The sequence below is a fragment of the Furipterus horrens genome, unplaced genomic scaffold, assembly GCF_987537825.1.
Source record: "Furipterus horrens unplaced genomic scaffold, mFurHor1.1.pri manual_scaffold_8, whole genome shotgun sequence".
Taxonomy (NCBI): Eukaryota; Metazoa; Chordata; class Mammalia; order Chiroptera; family Furipteridae; genus Furipterus; species Furipterus horrens.
Window position 1 is genome coordinate 29,592,926 of NW_028327178.1, and position 24,430 is coordinate 29,617,355.

The 24,430-nt window shown below is 35.2% G+C and overlaps 1 protein-coding gene across 2 annotated transcripts in view; it reads left to right on the top strand.

Moving 5' to 3' along the window:
• Positions 1 to 24,201, top strand: part of NOL4 (nucleolar protein 4) — a 287,019-nt gene extending 262,818 nt beyond the window's left edge. For both annotated transcript variants that reach the window (XM_090285116.1, XM_090285117.1), the window contains one exon: positions 23,606 to 24,201. In XM_090285116.1, coding sequence (XP_090141242.1) covers positions 23,606 to 23,799 — 194 coding nt within the window. In that variant the 3' untranslated portion in view covers positions 23,800 to 24,201. The remainder of the gene's footprint in view (positions 1 to 23,605) is intronic.
• The last annotated feature ends 229 nt before the right edge of the window (positions 24,202 to 24,430 follow it).

Sequence of the window (24,430 nt, forward strand, 5' to 3'; positions counted from 1 at the left end):
AATAGGCCAGGAAACTTGGGTGATGTGCTCAAGGTCACACCGGCTGACTTTTTGAGTGTTTAGTTAATAGATCTTTTGGCTTTTGTATGAGAAAAAGTCCTCTTAAGGACACAGCAAAGAACAACTTTGAACAACTCAGATTGTCTGTGTACTGCTGAGAAGAAGAAGGAGTAACAGAGTCACAAGTATGGCATGCAGCAAATCAATAATGATGTGGCTTTCTTTGAATAATGGCTTTAGGCTGTTATCACTGAATTTTTAAAAAATGGCTAAACACTAGTCTTGGCAAATAACAGCTTTTGAGTTAAACCAAAGAGAATTTCTTCACAAAAGCTCACACTGCTATTGGCTGTTACTCTTTGGATTTTGTTTATTTTTCACTTGTTTTAATAGAAACAGTTAGATTGATCAGACCTGTGATTTTCTTTACTTGGGGACTTTCTTCATAAGTTCTGGGAACCCCAAACATTCTGATTCTTAAAAATGTTATATTTAATGTATTTTTCCATTTTTAAGATATCAGAATAGTCATGCCCTGCAACAGATTTGGAGCTGTGGAGAAAGAAGCTACATACATATGCATAAATATTGAGAGCTAAAATGGACATAGGAGAAGATTAGCATTATATGAGGTGCGAGCCTCATATCTGATGGCTGACAACTCCAGTTAACCTAAGTTTGAGAAGTCTTGATTTTAAAATTTGTATAAATCTTCTGAAAGGTATAGAAGGGAGCAACAACTTTAAAGAGACCAAGTTGAGTTAGCTACTCATCTAACAATTTATAAAGCAGATGAAGACAATCAATTCAAACCACGAACAGAGAAACTGGGAAGCATAAATAGTAGAACAAACATTTAAAAAGATACAATGTTTGCAGAACCTTTTAAACCAATGTAATAGGAACATAAACCCTGCAGATTGTACTATGTCCAAGAAAAAATTGTGAAGGCAGAAGAATTAAAAAGGAAACTTAATAGCATTTGGAGTTCATTTAACAAGTATTTTGGGGGTCTCATGTTTAATTCATTTTAATGGGTACTTTGTTAGCCTGTTTGGGTTGCTCTAACAAAAGTACCATAGGCTGGGTGGCTTAAAAAACAAAACATGAATTACAGTTCTAAGGCTGGCAAGTCCAAGATCAAGGTGTCTGGATAGAGCCTGCTTCCTGGTTAGTAGATGGCCATCTTCTCACTGTGTGCCCACATGGTGGAAGAAGTGAGGGAGCTCTCTGGGGTCTCTCTTATAAAGGCACTAATCCCAGTCATAAGGGCTCCACCCTTATGACCTAATCACCGCCCAAAGGCTCTGTCTCCAAATACTAGTGCATTCCCCTCAAAGTTCATGTTTAGAAAGCTAAACACTCTGTCTATAACAGTTACTTTACAAGAAACAAAGTTAAGGAAGGCAGACTCACTGAGCTCAAGAAATGTAGATTAGAGATTAAAAAAAAAAAATTCATCCTCTTCTTGTCTAAATATCCAAATCCTTTAGGACTCTGATTAAATAGTACTTTCTCTGTGTAACTTTACCTACCATTCCACCCTTTGGAAGATTAATTGCTCTCCTACATGTGCCCTTATTCTAGCACTTGACTCACTGAATTGTGACACGTTTTCAAATATTTTTTTTCCTTATGTGCTCCTTGAAAGCAGAAACTACATCTTGTTCACTATTACATTCCCTGAATAAAGCCAGACATACAGTAAATACTCAATCTTAGTGGCTCAGTGAATGGAAATTTTAAAGATAGAACACTTGGTGCCAAGGATCAAAAAGATACAAAGAGAATTATTTATGTATATTGGAGGGCAAGGTGAAGGGTTTTTCTTTGATAAAGCAAGAGACTCAGAGGAAAGAAGATTAAATTGAATTTAAGGATTCTGTGGATGAAAGAGGAAGGCCCCAACATGTGCAGTGGGAAAAGCTTGTCTGTGTCAGAGACTTTATAGAATGGAAAGGGTACTCTTTCAAGTCCTTCGTTAGCCAACCTCCATTTGTTTAGAACTGGCAAGGGTCTGCACCCAGCAATCCAAATTTCAAGTTGGAGTGTTATCAAAATGACAGCAGTTACAATTTGCATAAAGAGTTTATTCAAATTATCCAACTAAAATGAGAAGCAAGGAAGCAGCCAATCCTCCCATTATCATCACATCCAATTACATAAGACTTTAGAGTGCTTTTTTTCTCTGAGGAAGTTCACACTGAGCTGTCTAAAGAGGGCAATTGTGGTTCGCTGTGGTTATCCATTGGATCTCTTGAGTCTAAATAATATGCATAATGCATAAGTTAACTACTGATGTTTCCTTTCCAGGAACTCCATTGGGCAGATTTTGCAATTTGTTTTTCAACTCTGATATAAACTGGGTTGATAGACCAAAATCCAACAAGATCAAATTGTAGTAATAATGACCAAACTAACATTTGTATGGCAATTTCTTGTTTGTTAGAATCTTTACATCCATTATCTTCTTTGTTCCTCACTAATATTCAGGATTGTTGGCTATAAAGATTCTTTGGGTACTGGCCTATAATTATGAATTTAAGGAAGCTTGGCCATAAGGTTCACCACCACCCTAGAGCTAGTTCATGATGGTATAATTGGCTTTGTATGTGGGTAGCGCTGTCTCTAGGCATCGACATTCTGAAATGTCACTTCTCATTTGAAATGTTTAGCAAAGTGCTTCTGTTCATTTGCTGTCTGCATTTCTCATCTACCATTTCCTCTTCAGTCTATTATAAATGTTCTACCCCACTATATTGTTGAAACTGGTCAGGTTAAGTCTATCAGTGATTCCACTTATTGCCAACCTAATGATGATTTTTGCCCTTTATCTTACCAGATTTTCTGGGTATATTTGGATCTGTTGATAATTAGAGCTTTAAAACATCCATTCTCTTGGCTTCCATGACAACACTCTCATGTCACCTTGTGCTCCTCAGGTAATTTTCCCGCCAGCTTCCTGGACATTTTCTCTGTACTCATGCCTTCCATGCTGAGATTTTCCTAGCATCTGCCCTTATCCCTTTAATCCTCTTGTTCTGCACACTGCTCAAAGAGCCTACTCACTCTTATGATTGAAATTGCAGAATATGCCAAAAACTATGTATCAGCTCTGACTCCAAAAAACCTCCGCTGCCTTGCGGCATACCTCTTCAGGGGAAAGGCTAAGGGAGTAAACCCCGACAGAAAATCCGGAGCCAGAGTCCCTAAGGCGGTTTGACGCTGTAGTCAACACCGGCAACTCCTGCGGCGCACCTGAAGCCAAGCTGTATTGACTCCGTCTTTCCCTTGGACCCTTCAGCTGCGAAGAGAGGGGGGATCTGCTGCATGGGTAACAGCAGACCCTCTATATCACCCTGCCCAGGCTCTGTAGCTTCAGCTTCACTGGAGAGGACACTCCAGCGTCATCGCAAGATGTCGATTCAACACGGGAGGAGACAGATACCGTGTCACTCCCGAGTCGGACTGCACAACCATTCTCGGCGGTGCAGATAGACTCTTAAGAAGCTACACCATCGTCTCTCGAGACGGATGGCTGCCGACGATGTATCAGCCCCATGCTTTGCCCTGAGCTTCAAATTATGCATCCAGTTGCCTACCAGATAGCTCGGCCTAGACATTCCAAGAAATCTAATATTTACGTATTTAAAAATGAATTATTTGTCCTCATAGATACTGCCTGTTTTGGAGTTGTCTCATGCAGGAACACCTTCTCCATGCACCTAGCTCATCAGCTGTTATGTTCTCTGTGATAATTTTCTGGTTCCCTCACCCATTAAGTGTTCTTTCTTTATATTCCCACAATATCCTGATCACATCTATTATTGAACATTTCTTATGTGCTCTTTTCTATATTAGATTGTGTACACTTTGAGGGCAGGCAAAGTGACTGCTGACTATCATAGGTGCCCATAGGTAACTGGCTTATAGTAGTGTTCAGTAAATATTAAATGGAAAAATGAAAAATTTGATGAAAGAAATTGTTCTGTTAAAATACTGTCCCACTTTGGAGAACTAAACTAAATCCAGTGGAGCACAATAGTTGAAATTGAGGATGTCTTTTTCAAGTTTGTTCTCTTTTAGTCTTAATACCTCTGAAGAACACAATATAGGGGGAAAAAAGTATTTCATATCAAACATTTCAGACAGCTATTTTAAAATACAGAAATTGGTTTAAAGTGTATTTACCTTTAGTCCCCTGGTTCAGGAAGGACATACTGACCATAGTTGTTACCCAGAGAACTGGGAAGGTGCATGTTTTACTTTTTCCTCTTGATAACTTGTTGTGGCTTACTAGCCACATGCAGAGGATTAGTGCAGATGTGTGTGTGTGAAACCATTGTCATTCTGCTCCAGGAGACCAGCTTGGTGTTTCTGTTGTGTGAAAAATGCATAGGGTCTATTATGTTAAACTGTGTATATGACTTTATAGAGTAGAGCCTAAAATTGATTCACCAAAGTTAAGCAATCCCCTCTAGTTATTTATATATCCCTTATACAGAGGGAAGATCTACATGATAACATATTATGTGAAGAAAGTTAGCTGTGTCATCTAATTGAAGTCAGCATAATTGGGATTATGTGGTTATTTTATCTCAGTAAAGTTCCAGTTAATCTGAGTGAGTTGTCAAAGCACATTCTACAAACAGCACATAGTAAAATGTCATTTGTATGTAAATATTCTTCCATCATTTCTAAGTTGTGACTACCTATTCTTAGTAAGTCCATTCTCCCATGTGTGTTCCTTTGATGACTAAATTAGGATATTGTCCTACTTTAAACTACTCATTTGTATCCTTATTTTGTTTTCCTCTTCTTTCAGATATAAGTTTGACATCGGTGCTGTCCAATACAAGAACTACAAGCCACATGTAGCTATTGAAACTAAAATTAGCTAAAATGAAATTTAAAATTTAGTTCCTCAGTCAGTCTGGGACACATTTCAAGTGTTCAGTTGTCAAGGTGGTGAGTGGCCCTGTATTGCTCAACACTGGTTCTAGACCCATCTCCTTCTCACCTTACATATTGGCCTTTAAATGGTTTTATTATTGCAGAAAACCTTTCTACATTTATTCCCTCAGGCTTACTGTGTCTAATTATGTGTCTGTCATTCACTCCTCACTGAATAACCGTATGGAGACTTAAATGGTGATGCATAAATAATAATGCTTTTTTAAAAACTGCTGAGCTTTTAAATGACTTTCAGTTATTTTAGAGTTCTGAGAAGTGCTAGTAAGTTATTAACACAGGTATTTAAAACCTCTTTGACAAAGGCTGGGATTAATTGAAAACTAAAAACTGTCAACCTAGATAAAGAGGTGAACTGAGGCAAGCTAAGAAAAATTAGTTTATTCTAGAATAGCAGAGGAATTGCCATTTAGGATATGCCAACTGTAGCAAGCTACAGGCGAATCCACTGAAGTTTCGGGGTCTGCTGTGTTTATGGGCAGGGAATGTAAAGGGCTGGAGAGAGTTCAGTCAGTCTGTTAAAAGAAAAGCAAATGGAGACAAGCTTTGAAAGTCTCCCAAGGAGACAAAAACAATCCAGTCATTCAAACAAAGCTCAATTTGGTTCTAAGACCAACTCGACCTGGGTCATTTCTTGTTCATGCCCCTGGAAACCATAGGCAAAACTTTCAAAGATTGACATGAGGCAACCCCCTTTATTGAAGAAAATTCCAATGTGATCAGTTTTCTGTAACTCAGGCATTTATGTGATATCAGTCTCTCAATCCTTCAGTTTTGTTTTCCTGAGGGCACATGTGTGAGACTTGCCATTTTCTATCCTCCAAGTCCATTTTAGATTGAAATTCTTTCACCAAACAAAATGCATTTTAAAAGAGTATCATTGTGACAGAACTTAAAATTGTGCAATATTTGGTGGAAGCAAACCCAAACTTTTCATGACTGGAATTTGTTAATAATTTGCTGGAAAATTGAAAGGAAAATGATATTAATTATCTGCGAAATAAAATGAAGCATCTTTCAGTTTATCTGACTGAGCCCTCAAATCTTTCACCAGTTTCCGTAGGTCAAGGAGTCCCAGAGAAAGTGTTCTGAAAGGAGAGGTGAGTGGCCCTCTGTTTTCCCTGAACTTCCCAGCATATGTAATTGGTTTTGTAGCTCAGTATTGATCAGCCTTTTCTGGCAGCATCTTCCTAAAAGCCTGTTCACTACAATAAAATGGATCTGTATGTGCTCTTAAAGATCATCTTGAGAATTTTGTGTTGCGCCTACTCACTGAAGAGGAATGAAAAGAAAACTCCATTTATATTCTGGACCCATTCCTCTTGAGCCTCCTGGTATACCATCTAGAGGCTTTCCAGGTGGCATGAGTTCATTATGTTTGGCTTGTTGACTTCCTTATACAACGGTGCTTTGACATTTACCATGTCCTCTGAGAATCTGTCTGAATATGAGTTAAAGTTTACTGGCCTCACCAGCCCTCTGCTATTCAGGAAGGAGTTATCTTGGGGAAATCAGAATGTTCTACTTTTCTAGAAAGTCAAAATTATCACTCTCTATATGGAAATTGAATTGGCCATGTTCTACATTCCCCTTTCCTGGGTTCAGGTACTGATGCACCTTCCTGAAACGTGTACCAGCCTGCTACCCTAGCCTCGCGTAGAGATCTGGGGGTCTGTCTGCCTGAATCTCTCCAAAAGGCAGGCAAACCACAGCTGCTTTCTTTCTCTTTGATGTTAAAGTTTTCAAATGCTAAGTACGAATACAATAACAATGCTAATATATATATCCTTTTGTAATTTCAAGGCACAGGGTCATTTTAAATGTCATTTATTGAGTTGGCCAAAAAGTTTTATTTTTGCCATAAGATGGCTCTAGTAGTGCTTAGTTGTCTTTAACTTCTTTTGGAACAATTTTGATAGATTGTATTGTGACATCTGTCATATCAGCATGCATTTAAAAAAATCAAAATTGGTGATTTTTTGTGTACCCATTTTAATACTAAAGATGGAAGAAAATATTGAACATTTTCAGCATATTATGTTTTATTTCAAGAAAGGTAAAAATACACTGAGGCACAAAAAAAGATTTGTGCAGTGTATGGAGAAAGTGCTGTGACAGATCAAACATGTGAAAAATGGTTTGCGAAGTTTTGTGCTGGAGATTTCTCGCTGGACAATATTCCAGGGTCAGGTGGACTAGTTGAAGTTGATAGCAATAAAATTGAGACATTAATTGAGAACAATCAACATTATACTGTGTGAGAGATGGCCAACATACTCAAAATATCCAAATCAATAAGGTTATTGCTGAAAATAAAAAATGTGTCTTATTTTATGGAAAAAAACTAAACAGACTTTTTGGCCAATCCAATAACTATTGACCAACATACAAATGCTTTTTCTGAAACACCTCCTTCCATCCATGTTCAGTTGCTGGTACCAGTGGAAATATATTCCCTTGAATGTGAGTCTGCACACTTTCCTCCTGCATGACTAGTTGCTCCACCCACTCAAATTCACAATTAAAAATAATTACAAAATTAAATGTGCAGTGAGTAACATTCTGGACAATATTTCAATAATCTTAGGGAGAAACAAATTATTTCTGGTAATTTAAACCCATTAGGGAATATAATCCTCTTGAGTACTCTGAGTGATTCTAAATGTAGCTTGCACATTATTCCAAATTTAGGAATTTTTTTCTGGTTCCCATTTTGGCAATAAAATTACTTTCTTATTGCTCCTCAGGGAAATATTGTAGGGATAATCATGGTTTCTGAACTCTTTGTTCCTGAATAGAGATTCATGAATGCAGCTGATCCTTTCTTGTGAAGAAGGTCATTCCTGTGTTTATCTTTGGTTGATCTTTGAAGGCAGATATATGTTTTTGTGTTTATAATATATCCATCTCTTTCATATTCTCATCTTCCATAGACCATTCTTTTCCCACTACTCTCTCCAACTATGGTCTGCTTCAATGATTTCTTGTCTCTTGTGAAGTATTAATTTCCATTTTGTGCAACTTAAAAACACAGGTGAGAATTGGGAGGAGGACATTAACCTCTATGGAAATCTAAATCTGTCAACCCTGTCTGCCTTGCCATACAGGAAAATATTGTGTCTGGGTTCATAAAAATGATTCTGCTTAACTCTTAAATTTTTTGATTTTTGACAAAACCAAAATTTGGGGAGAAATTATTGAGGGAACACAGGCACATCTATTCCATCTCCAAATACTGCTTCTTAAAATTATGTTACTTTAATTGAGGTAAAATTGCCATATTTTATTAGTTTCAGTTTTACAATATAATGATTCAGTATTTGAATACACTGCAAAATGATCACAAGACTAGTTAACATGTGACTATTCATAGTAATACTTTTTTTTTTCCTGTGATGAGAACTTTTAAGATCTACTGTCTTAGGAACTGTCAAATATGCAATACAGTATTATTTTAGTCACCATACTGTACCTTCCATCACCATAACTTATTTATTTTATAACTGAAAGTTTGTGTCATTTGACCCCATTCACACATCTTGCTCACAGTACAACCTGCCTCTGGCAACCACCAGCTTGTTTTATTGTTTTGTTTTGTTTCAGATTTAACATATATGTGAGATCATGTGGTATTTGTCTTCTCTGTTTGATTTGCTTCACTTAGCATAGTGCCCTCAAGATTCATTCATGTTGTTGTGAAGGGCGACGTTTCTTTTTATGGCTAATATGCCAGAGTGTGTGTGTACGAATGCATGCGTGCCACATTTTATTTATCCATCAGTGGACACTATGGTCGTTTCTGTATCTTCGCTATTATGAACAAAGCTGCAACGAACATGGGCTGCATATATTTTTTAAGTCAATGCTTTCATTTTCTTTGAATAAATACCTAGAAGTGGAATTGCTGGATCATATGGTAATTTTAATTATTTGAGGAACCTTCATACTGTTTTACATAGTGGCTGCACCAGTGTACATTTCCACCACTTTGCACAAGGGTTCCCTTTACTCCATTCACATCCTGGCCAATATTGTTATTTCTTGTCTTTTTAAAAAATACTAGCCTAACAGAAGTGAGGGAATATCTCATTGTGGTTTTGATTTGCATTTCCCTGATAGTGATTGTTGAACAACTCTTCATGTATCTGTTGGACACAATGTATGCCTTCTTGAAAAGATGTCTAATCTGATACTTTGCCTATTGCTTCTTTTTCTGCTATTGATTTGTATGAGTTCATTACATAGTTTGCATATTAACCCCTTATCAGATATGTGACTAGCAAATATATTCTCCCATTCAGAAGGTTGCCTTTTCATTTTATTGATGGTTCTCCTTACTGCGAAGTAGCTTTTCAGCTGTGTGTAGTCCCACTTCTGTATTTTTCTTCTGTTGTCTTTGCTTGTGCTGTCAAACCCCAAAAGTCATTGCCAAGACCAATGTCAAGTAACTTCCTACCTGTATTTTCTCCTAGGGGTTTTTTGGCTTCAGGTCTTATTCAAGTCTTTTTTAAAGTTTTTATTTTCAGTTAATTTGGGGGTATAGTGTAAGATAGTGACCCCGTTTTATTCTTTTGCATGTGGCTGTCCAGTTTCCCACTGCTTATTAAAGAGACTTTTCTCATTGTATATTCTTGGCCCTTTTGTCATAAATTAATTGACCGTATTATGCGTGAGTTTATTTATGGGCTATCTTTCCTATTTTATTAATCTATGTATCTGCTTTTATGCTAATACCATATTGCTTTGATTACTGTAGTTCTGTAATATAGTTTGAAATCAGAGAGCATATTACTTCTGGCTTTGTTCTTTCTCAAGATTGCTTTGGCTATTTGATGTGTGTGTGTGTTATGTGTGTTTGCACACATTTTAGGATTGCTTGTTTTATTTTGATGAAAAATGTCATTGGAATTTTGACTGGTTTTGAATTGCATCTGTAGATTGCTTTGGATATTATGGATATTTTAAAAATATTCTTCCAGTCCATGAGCACAGAATATCTTCCAATTTATTTTTGTCTTATTGAATTTCTTTCATCAGCATCTTATAGTTTTCAGTGTACAAGTCTTTAATCTGTTTGGTTAAATTTATTTCTGGGTATTTATTGTTTTTGATACAATTTTACATAGAATTTTCTTAATTTCTCTTTTTGAGACATTGTTATTAGTATACAAAAATGGAACAGATTTTTCTTACCTTAATTTTGTATCCTGCAGCTTTACAGAATTTGATTAATTCTAACTACTTTTTTGAGGGAGTCTTTAAAGTTTTCTACATATAATGTCATGTTTTTCATAAATAAAGTTTTACCTCTTCCTTTCCAATTTGGATGGCTCATATTTCCTTTTTTTTTCCCAAGTGCTGAGGCTAGGACTTTGAATACAATGTGGAATGAAGTGGTGAGCGAGGACGTCCTTGTCTTATTCCTGAACTTAGAGGAAAAGTTTTCAGCTTTGATCATTCAGTATGGTGGGCTTTTATTTATGGAAGCTGTGATTTTTACAATATGTATGGTTTTTATTATGTTGAGGTATGTTTCATATATACCTATTTTTGAGAGTTTTTTAATAAATGGATAGTAAATTTTGTGAACATTTTGCGTTAATAGACATTATGATTTTATTGTTCATTTTGTTAATGTGATATATCACATAAATTAATTTGTGGGTAATTAGCCATCCTTGCATCCCTAGACTAAATTTCACTTGATCAGGGCTTATGATCCTTCTAATGTATAGTTGAATTTGGTTTGCTAATAATTTGTTGAGGATTTCTGCATCTATGTTCAGCAGGGATATTGGCCTATAATCTTTTCATGTGGTGTCCTTATCTGGTTGTTTATCATGGAAATCCTAGGCTTGAATAAGTTTAGAAGTGTTCTGAACTCTTCTATTTTTTTGGAAGTTTTATAAAGACTGGTATTAATTCTTTTTAAAATATTTGGTAGAATTTACCAGTGAAGTTGCCTGGTCCTAAACTTTTATTTTTGGGAGGTTTTGAATTATTGATTCAATCGTCTTACTTCTAATTGGTCTGTTCAGTTTTTCTATTTCTTTATAATTTGCTGCTTTGTTGTGTTTTTAGTATTTATCCATTTCTTCTAAACTGTCCAATGTGTAGGTGAATAATTGTTTAATTTATGATCATTGATATTTATATGGTATCAGTTGTAATGACTTTTTTTATTTCTGATTTGTGTCCTCTTTTTTTTTTTCTTGGTGATTTTAGCCAAAGGTTTGTCAGTATTGTTTACATTTAAAGAAGAAAAACTGTTAGTCTCATTGATATTTTCTATTATCTTTTTAGTCTCATACATTAATTTCCACTCTGATCTTTGTTAGATCCTTTCTTCTTCTAACTTTGTGATTCATTTGTTCTTCCTTTTCTAGTTTCTTAAGGTAGGCATTTATTGCTGTATTACCCCTTAAAATTGATTCTGCTGCATCCTGTAAGTTTATGTATGTTGTATTGCCATTATTATTTGGCTCAAGATATTTCTTGATTTTTTTTTTTTTGTTGTTCCAGTGGTTGTGCAGTAGCATGTTATCTGATCTTTACATGTTTGTGAACTTTTTGGTTTTCATCTTGAAATTTATTTCTAGTCATACCACTGTAGTCAGAAATAATGCTTTCTATGACTACAGTCTTAAATTTATTAGACTTGTTTTATGGACTAACATGTGATCTATCCTAGAGAATGTAACATGTGTATTAGAGAAGAATGTGTATTATGGATTTTGGAACAAATATTTTGCATATATCTGTTAAGTATATCTGGCCTAACTTGTTATTTAAGGCTAATGTTTCCTTATTTTTACCCCCAAGATTTATTGACTAAAATTATAAAAGAACCTTTCAGCATAAATACTTTGTATTTTACATGAGCCATTGTTTCCTTTATAGTTTTTGATAAGTTGAAATTGAATATGGACATTTTAAATAAATTTATTTTTTAATGAGATATAATTGACATAATATTCTTTAAGATATACAATGTATTTATTTGATATATTTATATATTGCAATGTTACTGCTGTAGTGTTAGCAAATACCTCTATCATGCCACATAATTGCCATTTCCTTTCTGTGGTGGAAACAAGATCCAGTGTGTTAGCTCTCTATCACTTACCTACTAGTACAAAGTTTTTGCACATACACAACCTATCTTAAATTCCACTGCCCCCAGTCCTTGGTACCCATCATTCTATAATATGTTTCTAGAAGTTTGGCATTCTTAGATTCCACATATAAATGAAAACATACAGTATTTGTCTTTGTCAGACATCTCCCTTAACATAATGCCCTCAGGGTCCATACATTTTGTTACAAATGGCAGGATTTCCTTATTTCTCATGGCTGAATAATGTTTCACTTTATATATACCACAATTTCTTTATCCAATTCATTATCCAATTTATTCACCAATGGACTCTTAAGTCATTTCCATATTTGGGGATTGAAAAAAAATACTGTGTCATGGGAATACATATATCTCCAATAATTTGTTTTCATTTCTTTTGGATATATACCCAGAAGTAGAATTGCTGATCATATGGTAGTTCTCGTTTTAATTTTTTAATGAAACCTCCGTACTGTTCTCCACAGTAGTTGCACTAATTTAAATTCCCACCAACATTGTACAAGAGCTCTCTTATCTCCACATCATTGCCGACACTTGTCTCTTTTCTTCTTGATAATACTCATTTTATATGTTGATATCTCACTGTGGTGGTTTTAGCTAATGATAAGTACCTTTTTATGTACCTGTTTACCATTTATTTGGATATCTTTTTTGGAAAAAATAATGTATATTTAGTTTCTCTGCCCATTTTGTAATCAGATTGTTTATTTTTATTATTTAGTTCTTTATTTATTGACTATAACAATGAGTTACATCAACTTAAATCTTTAAACTTTAACATGAATAATATTTCCATGAGCCCTCTGTAATTACTGAGAAGTTATGATAAGGTCAGGATGGCATTTAAGAATAATAAGATTTCACATTTATTGGATCAATTAACATTCATAATTTCTCCTACATTAACAACTTAACAAATAGATAAGAGTGGTAGTGTTAGTCACATCTTACTTGACTCTCAGAGAGGGTAAATTATTTGCCCAAATTCACAATTTGCATATCTAGAAAGTTTATACATTAAAACCTGAACTCAGGTTTTCTACTTGATAGTTTTATGATCTTATCACTGTATGCTGTATCTATTGATGGGTCTATTAAATGAGATTTCATCATATGGAAATGAAACCTGTGTCCAAGTCCAAATACATTAGTAGGTTTTTATTATTTGAATTACCAGTGCTTTATCACAGAGGAGTTTAATTTACATCTGTAAAGTGTCTTCAAATATTTATAGACTGAATAGATAGATATGTTTTGCAAATGACATTTAATAATTATGGCTTATTGGGTTTTTGTTCCCTTAAAAGTGAAACTTAAGTATAAAAAATAAAATAAGTATCTAGACTTTACTGAGGTCATTCTGGAGGTTTTTATCTTATGTTGGTCCTTATTACTGTACTTCCTACTAATCTATGAATATTATTGGAAAGGTAAGACTTGAATAGTCGCCAAAAAAAAAAGCAGGACCCAACAGTCCAAGCAATTATAATATTTTTATCTCAGATCTCTGAAAAATAGTAAATGGACACTTTTGGTTTCTAGTTTTAGGGATTGATTCCTGTTACTTGAGGAAAAAAAAAACTATACAATTATATAAGTACAAATATGTAAATACATAAATTCATAAGTAATACAATAATGCATTATGTTCTCATATAGTATATTTGATTCAACTACAGTTAAAAGGTAACTTTTCTCTCTATATACTGCAATATTTGGCCCACAAGCCAAAGTAGGCAGGAAACAGAAGCATGCTGAGAGTCTTTCCCCTCACAAATTTCTAAGATTGCTGGGACGGTGACTCACAATTTTAGATCATCTTACAGTTTATCAGAACGATTAATCAGGTCTCTACAAAATACTGAAATTTGAAACTCAAACAGAAAGGCCACACTCTGAATAAACTCAGGCAGTTTACAGAGCTGAGCACCAGAAGTTAACAAATATAAGTAGAAAAAAATTAAGAAGGCCGACATGGGAAATGACTGAGTCTTTGCAAATTGATTGTGTAGAAAAATTCATTAAGATGAGAACAATCTACAGTTTTTCTCTTTGAATAAGGTACATTTAGATGAGGAAAAAATTAAGATTAACACAATAGCAATAAAAAGATGAAATACAGAAAGACTCGATGAAGGGAAAATTTAATGAATTTTTAAAGGCAGGTCCAAAGATTTACATTTTGAAGTATATAAAAGACTCAGCTAAAATTGTCTTAGGACAATTAGGTAATTTTTTAAGTGTATGGGATATTGACTTATTTTTTAAACTATAATAGATTGCCTACAAATCAACATGGGAATGTATTACGATAGAGATGTAATTCAACCTGTAATCACTCAGTGTTTGACCCTTATTTTTTTCTAAACAGAGGCATCACTTTGGGGGAGAAAAGAGGTGATCCCTTCACTCCTCTTTTCTCCTTGCATCATGCCTTAAACAAATACTTGGCCTTGTCAGTGATCTGTATCTTGCTTTTTGTGTTTTCTCAAATGTCTGTAGAATACCTATTCCACCAACTTGTTACATACTTTGTAGATCAACACCCTGTTCATTGGTAACCCAATGTTGATTAATCAGCATTTATAAAGTAGAGAAGGGTACATGTGATGAGGTCAAGAGGAGTAAAGTAATTGACGGCACAACCATTAGAGTTACAGTAGACCTAAATGAATTTTAAATGGCTTTCAGTTTGACATAGACCTTGAGGAGACATACATTTCCCACTGAACTGTAGCATCTGACCACCTCTCTTATTCAAATCCCTGAAGATAGTTTTGACATAAGGCCTGGGATCACTCCATGCCTTGTTCTGTTGTAATCCATTATTTGTTAACGGACATGTTCTTAGGTTGAGACATAAGTAAAATATCGCTCTATTTTAATAAAACAGACCCGTACAAAACAATCTTCCAAAAGTAATTTTTATACATATATATGTTAAAAACTGTCTTTTAAGAAAATAGCTTTGAAGTATAGAAGACTACCTCATAATGAAGGCAACTGCTTTTCAGAAAGTCACATTAGTCTAGAAACTATGTGCCCCAATGTGCCCCAATAGCATAACTTCAAATTAATTAAAAATTAACAAAAATATAAGAAATTGACACATACACAATCATAGCCATTAACTTTTAACATACTTCTCTCAGAAACTAATGTATAGAAAATAAAATCATTGCAATTTGAAAAATAATTAAAATTAAATCTGGTTATATCTAGAACCTACCCCCAACCATTTAATAATATACATTCTTTCATACATATTGATTACCTAAGCAACTGATGACAACCAAAGAATTATTAACATACTAATAGCATTATGTTCAGAAATATTTATAATTAATAAAGATGAAAACACTACACATTTAATTTGTGAGAAAAAGTGGTTTTGGTACACATATTAGAAAAAAATTGAAAGTTAATAAGCTGCTAATTTAATGCAAGAGCTTATAAACAGAGAAAATAAATGGAGAAATTAACTAGAAAACAAAGAAGCAATAGAAAAGACCAACAAAATAAAAAGCACAATCTTTGAAAATTAAAAAAAGTCTGACAAGATGAACTGAAAGAAACAAGATAAAATTAAAATATTAATAACTTTATGCCAGTATACATGGAAATTTATAGATATAATACTGTGTTTTACAAGTATATAATTGATGAATAGATTTTTAATAAGGGAATAGCTATTCCAAATGTACATTTGGAATATAATGTAAAGTTAAGTAAATAAGTTGTCATTATTATAAAAATCTATCCATTTAAAAATTAGAACCATATGGTTTACAAATGAGTTTAACCCTACCTTGAAAGACTAGATAATCTTCATTTTATACAAACATATCTAAAAGAGGGGGAAAGGAAAGGAAATGAAAAGCACCCTGGCTCATTTTGTGGTGCTACTGTAATCCTATCATTCAGAACAGTATTAAAAAGGCAAATTATATTACAATCACTGTGAACTTAAATGCAACTCATTAGCATATTGACTTTTGTAATGTGTGTTTGCTGTAATTCAGACTGTTTGTTGGATGCTATATAGACATTAGCTAATTTAGTCTAGATGCTGAAGAGTAGTAGTTCATTTTTTTATCCTTTGGTAGAAAAGTATGAAAATATTAATAAAAATCTCTATTTAACATCTGATGAAATATACAATGAAAATGAGCCAGCAATCAAAGTAAGCTTCCAAGTGGTTCTTGTGTTAGTCAAGCAGGGCAAGTCATTCAATTACTGATGGAGAGTTTATTAAAGTGCTTGCAGTGCCTGAAGGAATGTGTCCAGAGATAATGAACTTGCTTGACTACTAGCATTTTGGGTTGAAGAAATTGAGATATTGACAACATCAATAGTCAGAAAAGCATGTCAACTGATTTCAAGTGGTTTTCCTTATCCTTTAATAAGTTGAGATGTTACCCTGTAGTTTATTTGAAGAATCAGTAAGTTTGAAGTGACAGAAGAATTAGCATCTATGAAAAGTATGAATGAAATAACTTTAGCTGAAAAGACTTTTAAAGTTAAAAAACTAATTCAGTACAACATGAAGTAGAATCTGCTAAGAAGCATGAAGCAGAGATAGGCTTATCTGGACAAATGTACAGTTAGTTCAAGGAAGAACCAAATGCCTTATGTTTTAACAATTTATCAGCAGGAAGATTGTGGAAAGCATTTGACTATCATGTGTTGTAGAAACAATAGCAGTGTCAACTTCCACTTCACTTGTCCTCATTAATTTCATCATCATCATTTCTATGAGATTTTGTCAGAAATAGAACTTGAACATCCTAATTTGTACTACCACGCAGCAGTATGGATGGCTTAGTGGTATTGTTTTATTGCAGTTTTTCTCAGGTCAAGGCCAAAATTGACATTTTTTCTGAACAAGAACAACTGTTCTCAAGCTTTCTTATCGAACAATGAATAGCTTTGGAAATTTTGCTACAGAAATGACAAAGTTTCTTGATGAATTTAATAAAAGCTTAGAAGTCAAAACAGCACTTTTGTGTGAAGAGTTTGCAGTGCTAAAGTTATTTTGCTAATGACCAACATTGTCTGATCACAAGTAATGGCTAGCTACTTAATAAACTTCCCATACTGTCAAAAGTTAAAACAAGAAGTTAATTCTCCATTCCCATACAAATTTCAAGTTGACATATTAATTTGAGCACACACTACAGGCTCAGCAATGTTTTTTGGTTTTGATGCAAGAGCATAAGTAAATACCCATATTTCAAATTCTTTTCACTGTTCAATTGAAAAGCTTCCAGATTAACCTTCATTTGTGACTAATTAAACTTCCCTCTTAGAATTGCATTGCAGATTATAGTAATAAATGCCTTCCTCAAAAAAGAAATAAAGAAAAAAATCTCGTTAACTTTTACCTCAAGGAATAGAAAAAGAACAAAACCCAAAGTTAGTAGAAGGAAGGACATAAAAATAGGAGCATAAATAAGTGAAATAGACTAAACAATCAAAAAGATCAATAAAACTAAAAGCTGATTTGTTGAAAAGAGGACACATTACAATTGATACCACCAAAATACGCAGGATCATAAGAGACTACTATGAACAGTTATATGCCAACAAATTGGACCACCTAGAAGAAAATGGATAAATTCCTAGAAACATATAACCTACCAAGACTGAATTAGGAAGAAACAGAAATTCTGAACAGAATGATTACTAGTAGGAGATTGAATTAGTAATCAGAAATCTCCCAACAAAAGCTCAGCTCAAGAGAGCTTTACTGGTGAATTCTATCAAACTCTTGCAAAAAATAGAAGAGAAAGGAGCACTTCCAAACTTATGAATCCAGAATTACCCATTACCAGATGAGACTCATGATCTCAGGTACACACACTATATAATTGGAAGACTTGGCTTCAAAGAATAATGCAAGAAGGATGTTGAGGTAGCCTTTGCAAACATTTAGTCATTGTTTCTGGTATTGCTTTTTCTTTATCCATGATGGATAGCCATTTATGGAAGATGTTGAGAGTCAGAGGAAATCACTGCTACAAAACAATAAGAATTATTGAGGGTATATAATTAACTAGGATGAAATTGAGGCTCTAGCCATGAAGGAACCAACAGCCACCACATCAGTAGGATATATTAAACCCAAACATCTTTGAGCTCTTGGGAATTTTTTAGTATCTTGAACATTTTTAAATAGAAATATTCTGACTTAAAATAAAGATCCTGATCTTTATTTGGCTCTAGCCAGCTCCCCTAAGTGCCCACACCTTTGCTTGTTTTTCCTGTGGAGCCATTCATTCACCTCTGCCTACTACTCAGATCTCATCTAGCTGGGCCATGGTGGTGTGCAGGAAGGACCAGGGTCTCTTCATGGCTTCAGGCAAGCCAGTGAACCTGTCTGGAACTCAGGTTCTCCTACTTTAAAATGGGACCAGTCATCCTGCTCTACTTTCCCCACCCAACTGTTCAGAGGCTCCAAGGGGGACAGTGTGAGTCCCTAGTGAGGAGGGAAGTGCTGGGAGGCACCTTTAGTAATTTGTCCATCTGTGAATATTTTTGTTTCTTATATTTTTGCTTCCCTACCTAACCTCATAACTGAAGATTTGAATAAACACTCATCCAAAATAATTCCTTGTAGTTTTGATTTATTGACTCAATACTGATCCTGTAGAGACAAAAGAAAGCAAGATAATGAAATCACCGTTCTTCTGGAAAACCTGACAGAGGTGTGAATGGCTTCTAAATTACTGAGGTAGCTATAGATTTGCCTTTGTTAATTGTGAACTGAAAAAAAGTCGAAGCCTTGTCTTAGTTTGGAAGCTTAAACTCTTGACTGTGGAGAGTAATCCATAAACTGTAATACAGATTCCATTTCTGCAGATTCGACCAACCCAGGTGGAAAATATCTGAAGACAAATTTATGTTGGTGCTGACACTTGCTGTGCAGTTAGGCCTACAGTGGTTAAATCTGTACAAAACATGTACATTTTTCCTTGTCATTATTTCCTAAACAATACAGTATAACAATTATTTACATAGCATTTACATTTTATTAGATATTAATTTAGAGATTACTTAAAATATATGGAAGGATATGTGTAAGTTATATGCAAATACTATGCCATTTTATATAAGGGACTTGAAAATCAGATTTTGGTATCCTCGGAGGTCCTGGAACTGGCCCCCAACAGATACCAAGGAATGAGTGTTACTAGGAATAAAATCACAATCTCTCTCACTCCAAAAAAGAACTGGAGCCCTAGTCCCACCCTTTGTCAAGTCCAGTTAAGGGCACCTATGAGCAACTTGGTTGGACAGCAAATCCATCAAGAACTGTTACACCTTCTAATGAAACAGACACCTAGATACTGGAGATCTACATAGCTGAGGGGAAAACCTTTTTAACTTTTCCTTTATGAAGATTTGTACTGGTACTAGGATTCCTGAATGTCAAGAAAATAAATTAAGTAGTTCATGTTATAACACCTTTTAAATCCACTCAGAACTTTCCAAATAAACTAATTGCTGTTAATGATTTGCTTGGATGCTTGTGCAGTAATTTCTTCCTGTGGATGTGACTTCCCTATATCTCTCCCTTCCAGCTCACTATGTCAGTAGCATGATTTTATAACATGAATAAGTGGAAGCTAACTCCTGCTACATAATCAAAACTTTGAAAGGCCATGGCAAAAGTAGATATAAGTTTCTCTCAGATGTCAGAGTTCTTGTGTGCTAGCTTCGTCTCTGTCCTAATTAAATTCCAAGTGAAGCTACTTCCCTCTCATGGGACAACCGCCTCCTAGCTGACAGAAGTCTTCTCCCTTCAGGGTAGAGGGTGGAGGGAGTTGGGTCTTGACCTATCTCCATGCCTTAAGGAGAACTAGAAGGATAAAATAACATCCATTGTTTAGTTCATGAAGTGAATACCATTATCTGAAAAGTTATACGCTTAGAAAAAAATCTGTTAAAATACCTTCAAGTTATAGAGTCATAGTTTTGATCAAGGCTTTATCTATGTACTTAGTTATACTGCATTCAAGGATTTTACATTTATTACTCAGTCAAGTTTAATAATTATAGCAGTTAATGAAAGGTAAGAACTATAACAGTGAACACTTAGGTATATAATAAAGTCTTAATAATCCAACAGTAATGGATGTAAAATGTCTTAACACAAATATCTGAATTAAAGATTAAGAAATAACTTCATAAATTTATTGGGGGAAACACCGGTTAATAGCCTTATACAATATGTAATTAGCATAATTATATATAACACTATATATATAATATTTCAGGTATAAAAGTATATAATATAACATCTGTATATTGCATTGTATGCTCACCACCCAGAGTCTAGTCTCCTTCCATGACCATATATTTGACCTCTTTTACCTTCTTCATTCTCCACCCACCCCGCTTCCCCTCTGGTAACCACCATACTATTGTCTATGAACTTGTTTGTTTCTTTTTTGTTGTTGTTGTTCACTTATTGCTTTCTGTTTCATATCCCACATATAAGTGAAATCATATGGTTCTTTTTCAAAAGTAGTTTCCCACATACGTGTGGATTTATTTCTGGGCTTTCAGTTCTATTCCATTGGTCTGTGAATGATGAAATAGCCCCATTAGTGACAATACAAATGAATGGATCTTGAGGGTATTATGCTAAGGGAATGAAAAAGGACAAAGGAGCCAAAAACATACAATGGAGAAAGGAAAGTCTCTTCAATAAATGGTGTTGGGAATAAGGGAATGTAACCAGACTGCTCTGTAATACCATACACAAAAATTAAAGTCTTTAATCTATTTTGAGTAATATAAGACCTAAAACAATGAGATATTCAATATATAAAACAGAAAAAATAGGCATTAAACTTATGGACCTTGGTCTTAGAGGGGGTTTTGTGAACCTAACCCATATGCAAGGGAAGTAAAAGCAGAAATAAATGAGTGGGACTAAACTAAACTAAAAAGCTTCTCTGCAAAAGAAAAAAGAAGAAGAAGAAAGAAATCAACAAAAGGGTAAATAATACCTCTCATAAGGGGCTAATATCCAAAATACACAAAGAACTCAGCTCAACAACAAGAAAAAATAATCCAACTAAAAATGGGCCAACAATCTGAACATACACTTCTCTAAGGAGGACACACAGAGGGCCCACAGACATATGAAAAGATGCTCAGCATCACTAGCCATCAGAGAGATGCAAGTTAAAACCACAATGAGATATCACCTCACACCGGTCAGATTAGCCATCATCAATAAATCAGCAAATAGCGAATGCTGGTGAGGATATGGAGAAAAGGAACCCTACTGCACTGTTGGAGGGAATGCAGAATGGTGAAGTCACTATGGAAAACAGTATGGAATTTCCTTTAAAAACTAAAACTGGAACTGCCTTTTGACCCAATGATTTTGCTGCTGGGAATATAACCTAAGGATCCTGAATCACCAATTCAAAAGAACTTATACACCCTTGTGTTCATAACAGCACTATTTACAATAGCCAAATGCTAGAAACAGCCTAAGTGCCCATCAGTGAATGAGTGAATCAAAAAAGCTGTGGTACATTTACACAGCAGGATACTACGTGGCAGAAAGAAGGAACTCCTCCTACCTTTGTGACTACATGGATGGAACTAGAGAGTATTATGCTAAGTGAAATAAGCCAGATGATGAAAGACAGCTACCATATGATCTCACCTATAAAAGGAATCTAATGAACATGCATACAAACATAGAACAAACTGAATGTGACCAGAGTGGAGGGAGGAAGGGGACAATGGTAGGAAGAAGGGGAAGGGACTAGACAAAGAACATGTATGAATGACCCACGGACACGGACAACAGTGTGGGAATTGACAGAGAAGGGGAAAGGAAGAAAAATTGTGACAACTGTAATAGAATAACAATAAAAAAAGGAATAGAGCTACCATATGAGCCAGCAATCTCTTTTCTGTGTATTCTGTGTATCTACCCCCAAAATTAGAAAAGTTATTCATAAAGATATATGTACCCCTGTGTTCACTGCAGCGTTATTCACAATAGTGAAGACATGGAGACAACATAAGCATCCTTTGACCAATGACTGGACAAAGAAGATGTGGTACATATACACATAAGAAATGATGAAATATAACTTATTAAATAAAAATTTACAAATGATGTCAAAAATGAGATCTGTAAGACTTGGTTAAAGTCGTCATCGTCGTCGGCAGCCGTCCGTCTCGAGAGACGATGGTGTAGCTTCTTAAGAGTCTATCTGCACCGCCGAGAATGGCTGTGCAGTCCGACTCGGGAGTGACACGGTATCTGTCTCCTCCCGTGTTAAATCGACATCTTGCGATGACGCTGGAGTGTCCTCTCCAGTGAAGCTGAAGCTACAGAGCCTGGGCAGGGTGATATGGAGGGTCTGCTGTTGCCCATGCAGCAGACCCCCCCTCTCTTCGCAGCTGAAGGGTCCAAGGGAAAGACGGAGTCAATACAGCTTGGCTTCAGGTGCGCCGCAGGAGTTGCCGGTGTTGACTACAATGTCAAACCGCCTTAGGGACTCCGGCTCTGGATTTTCTGTCGGGGTTTACTCCCTTAGCCTTTCCCCTGAAGAGGTATGCCGCAAGGCAGCGGAGGTTTTTTGGAGTCAGAGTTTTCCTTCTCTGATGTGCCCTGACTGGAAGATCGAACCAGCGACACTTAGCTCGCAGGCCGACGCTCAATCCACTGAGCCAAACCAGCCAGACTTGGTTAAAGTACACATAAGAAAAGAAGTTTTGATACATGAATGTTTTTGCAAATAACTACAGAAGGGATGTCAACAATACCTCAAGCAGTATTCTACAATAAGTCCAGTTTCTTTGTGGCATTGTTTGTACTAATCATTTACTTATTGAAGACTCCTAAAGAAAATTTCATTCTAATATGTCTACAATTTTAATAATAGTAAACCTAACAGAAAAAAAATATTGGCCTGAAATTAAAAAGTACCCAATTCACGTCCACACTGTGCTACTTCAAAGTTGAACTCTAAACACGTTATTGAACTCTGTGGGCTCTCAGTTTCCTTTTGTTTAATTGAGGTGTTTGTAATTCAGCATCATTATTGCAGTCTAGGGTGTTTTGACTTCTGCATTGGTAGGGTCTAAATTATTTAACAAATATAGCAAATAAATATTTCTAAATCCCATCATTTTACACTACTGCAGAGAAATTTCTACATGTGGAAGGTCAACTTAAAAAATGGATTTTATTAAAAGCACATGTTAAAGAGAAAGTCTTTCCTGTCTTTCCACAATGAGTGGTGATTGCCGGAAATTAGATAAGGAGTCTAAGAGAATACCCAGCCACTCCCTGTGCATCGATAACGATGCTGCTTTTTAGTCCTTCTGAGAGATGCATTTGATTAAAGGCATCAGCTTCTCATGAAAGAATACATAAATTAAGTCAACAATGCACTATGCTTATGTTCAAAGTACTAGAATGAAAATTGTGTCTAATTTTGTGGTAATTTTTTCTAGGGCCCACCGATCTCAGCATGAAGAGGCAGTTGGCGACTAGCACAGGAACATCCAGCAGTTCAAGCTCCAGACCCCAGCTGAGTCCAACTGAAATCAATGCCGTGCGACAGCTTGTGGCAGGATATCGAGAATCAGCTGCATTTTTATTGCGTTCTGCAGATGAACTGGAAAATCTTATTTTACAACAGAACTGACTCAAATGACGATCCTATTCACTGAGGTCTAAATTTGCAGTTTCCACTAATGACATTTTGATTTCCCAGCAGAGCTGCTTCTGCTCTTACTGCACAGTCTTAAGAGAAATTTTCCATTATGCCGCATTGTCCTTGATCCATAAAGTGATGTGTTAAGGTGCTTCAAAGGAACTCTGACCTCTGAAGTACTTGAGACACTTTGTGTCCAGCCTACTGCTTTTTGTTTAAGTGTCAGCATAACTATCTGGGGCATAAAAGGCTGTATATTCCTAATTCAAGGATAAAACTGAAGAAGCTTGTGGTATAAAGAATAGTTCAAGATCCATCTGAAATATTAGTGGAATTTGCTACTGACTTATTGGACTGAGAGCTGCAGTATCTGGCCAAAAAAAAAAAAAAAAAAAAAAAAAGAGCCAAAATGTCTTCTTGCTACAGGATATAACAATGAAAAGGATCTTGTATTTTAAAATATATATATATGTAATTTTTATAAAAAGAAAACTTGTTTTTCATTCAAAGTTGTCATTTTTACTTTGGTAACTTTTTCATAGGTCCTTAAAAGAAAACTGTTTTGAGAAACTACTGTAAGTACCTTTTCCACATCCCTCTGCCTTCTCCTCTTTCCAAATTC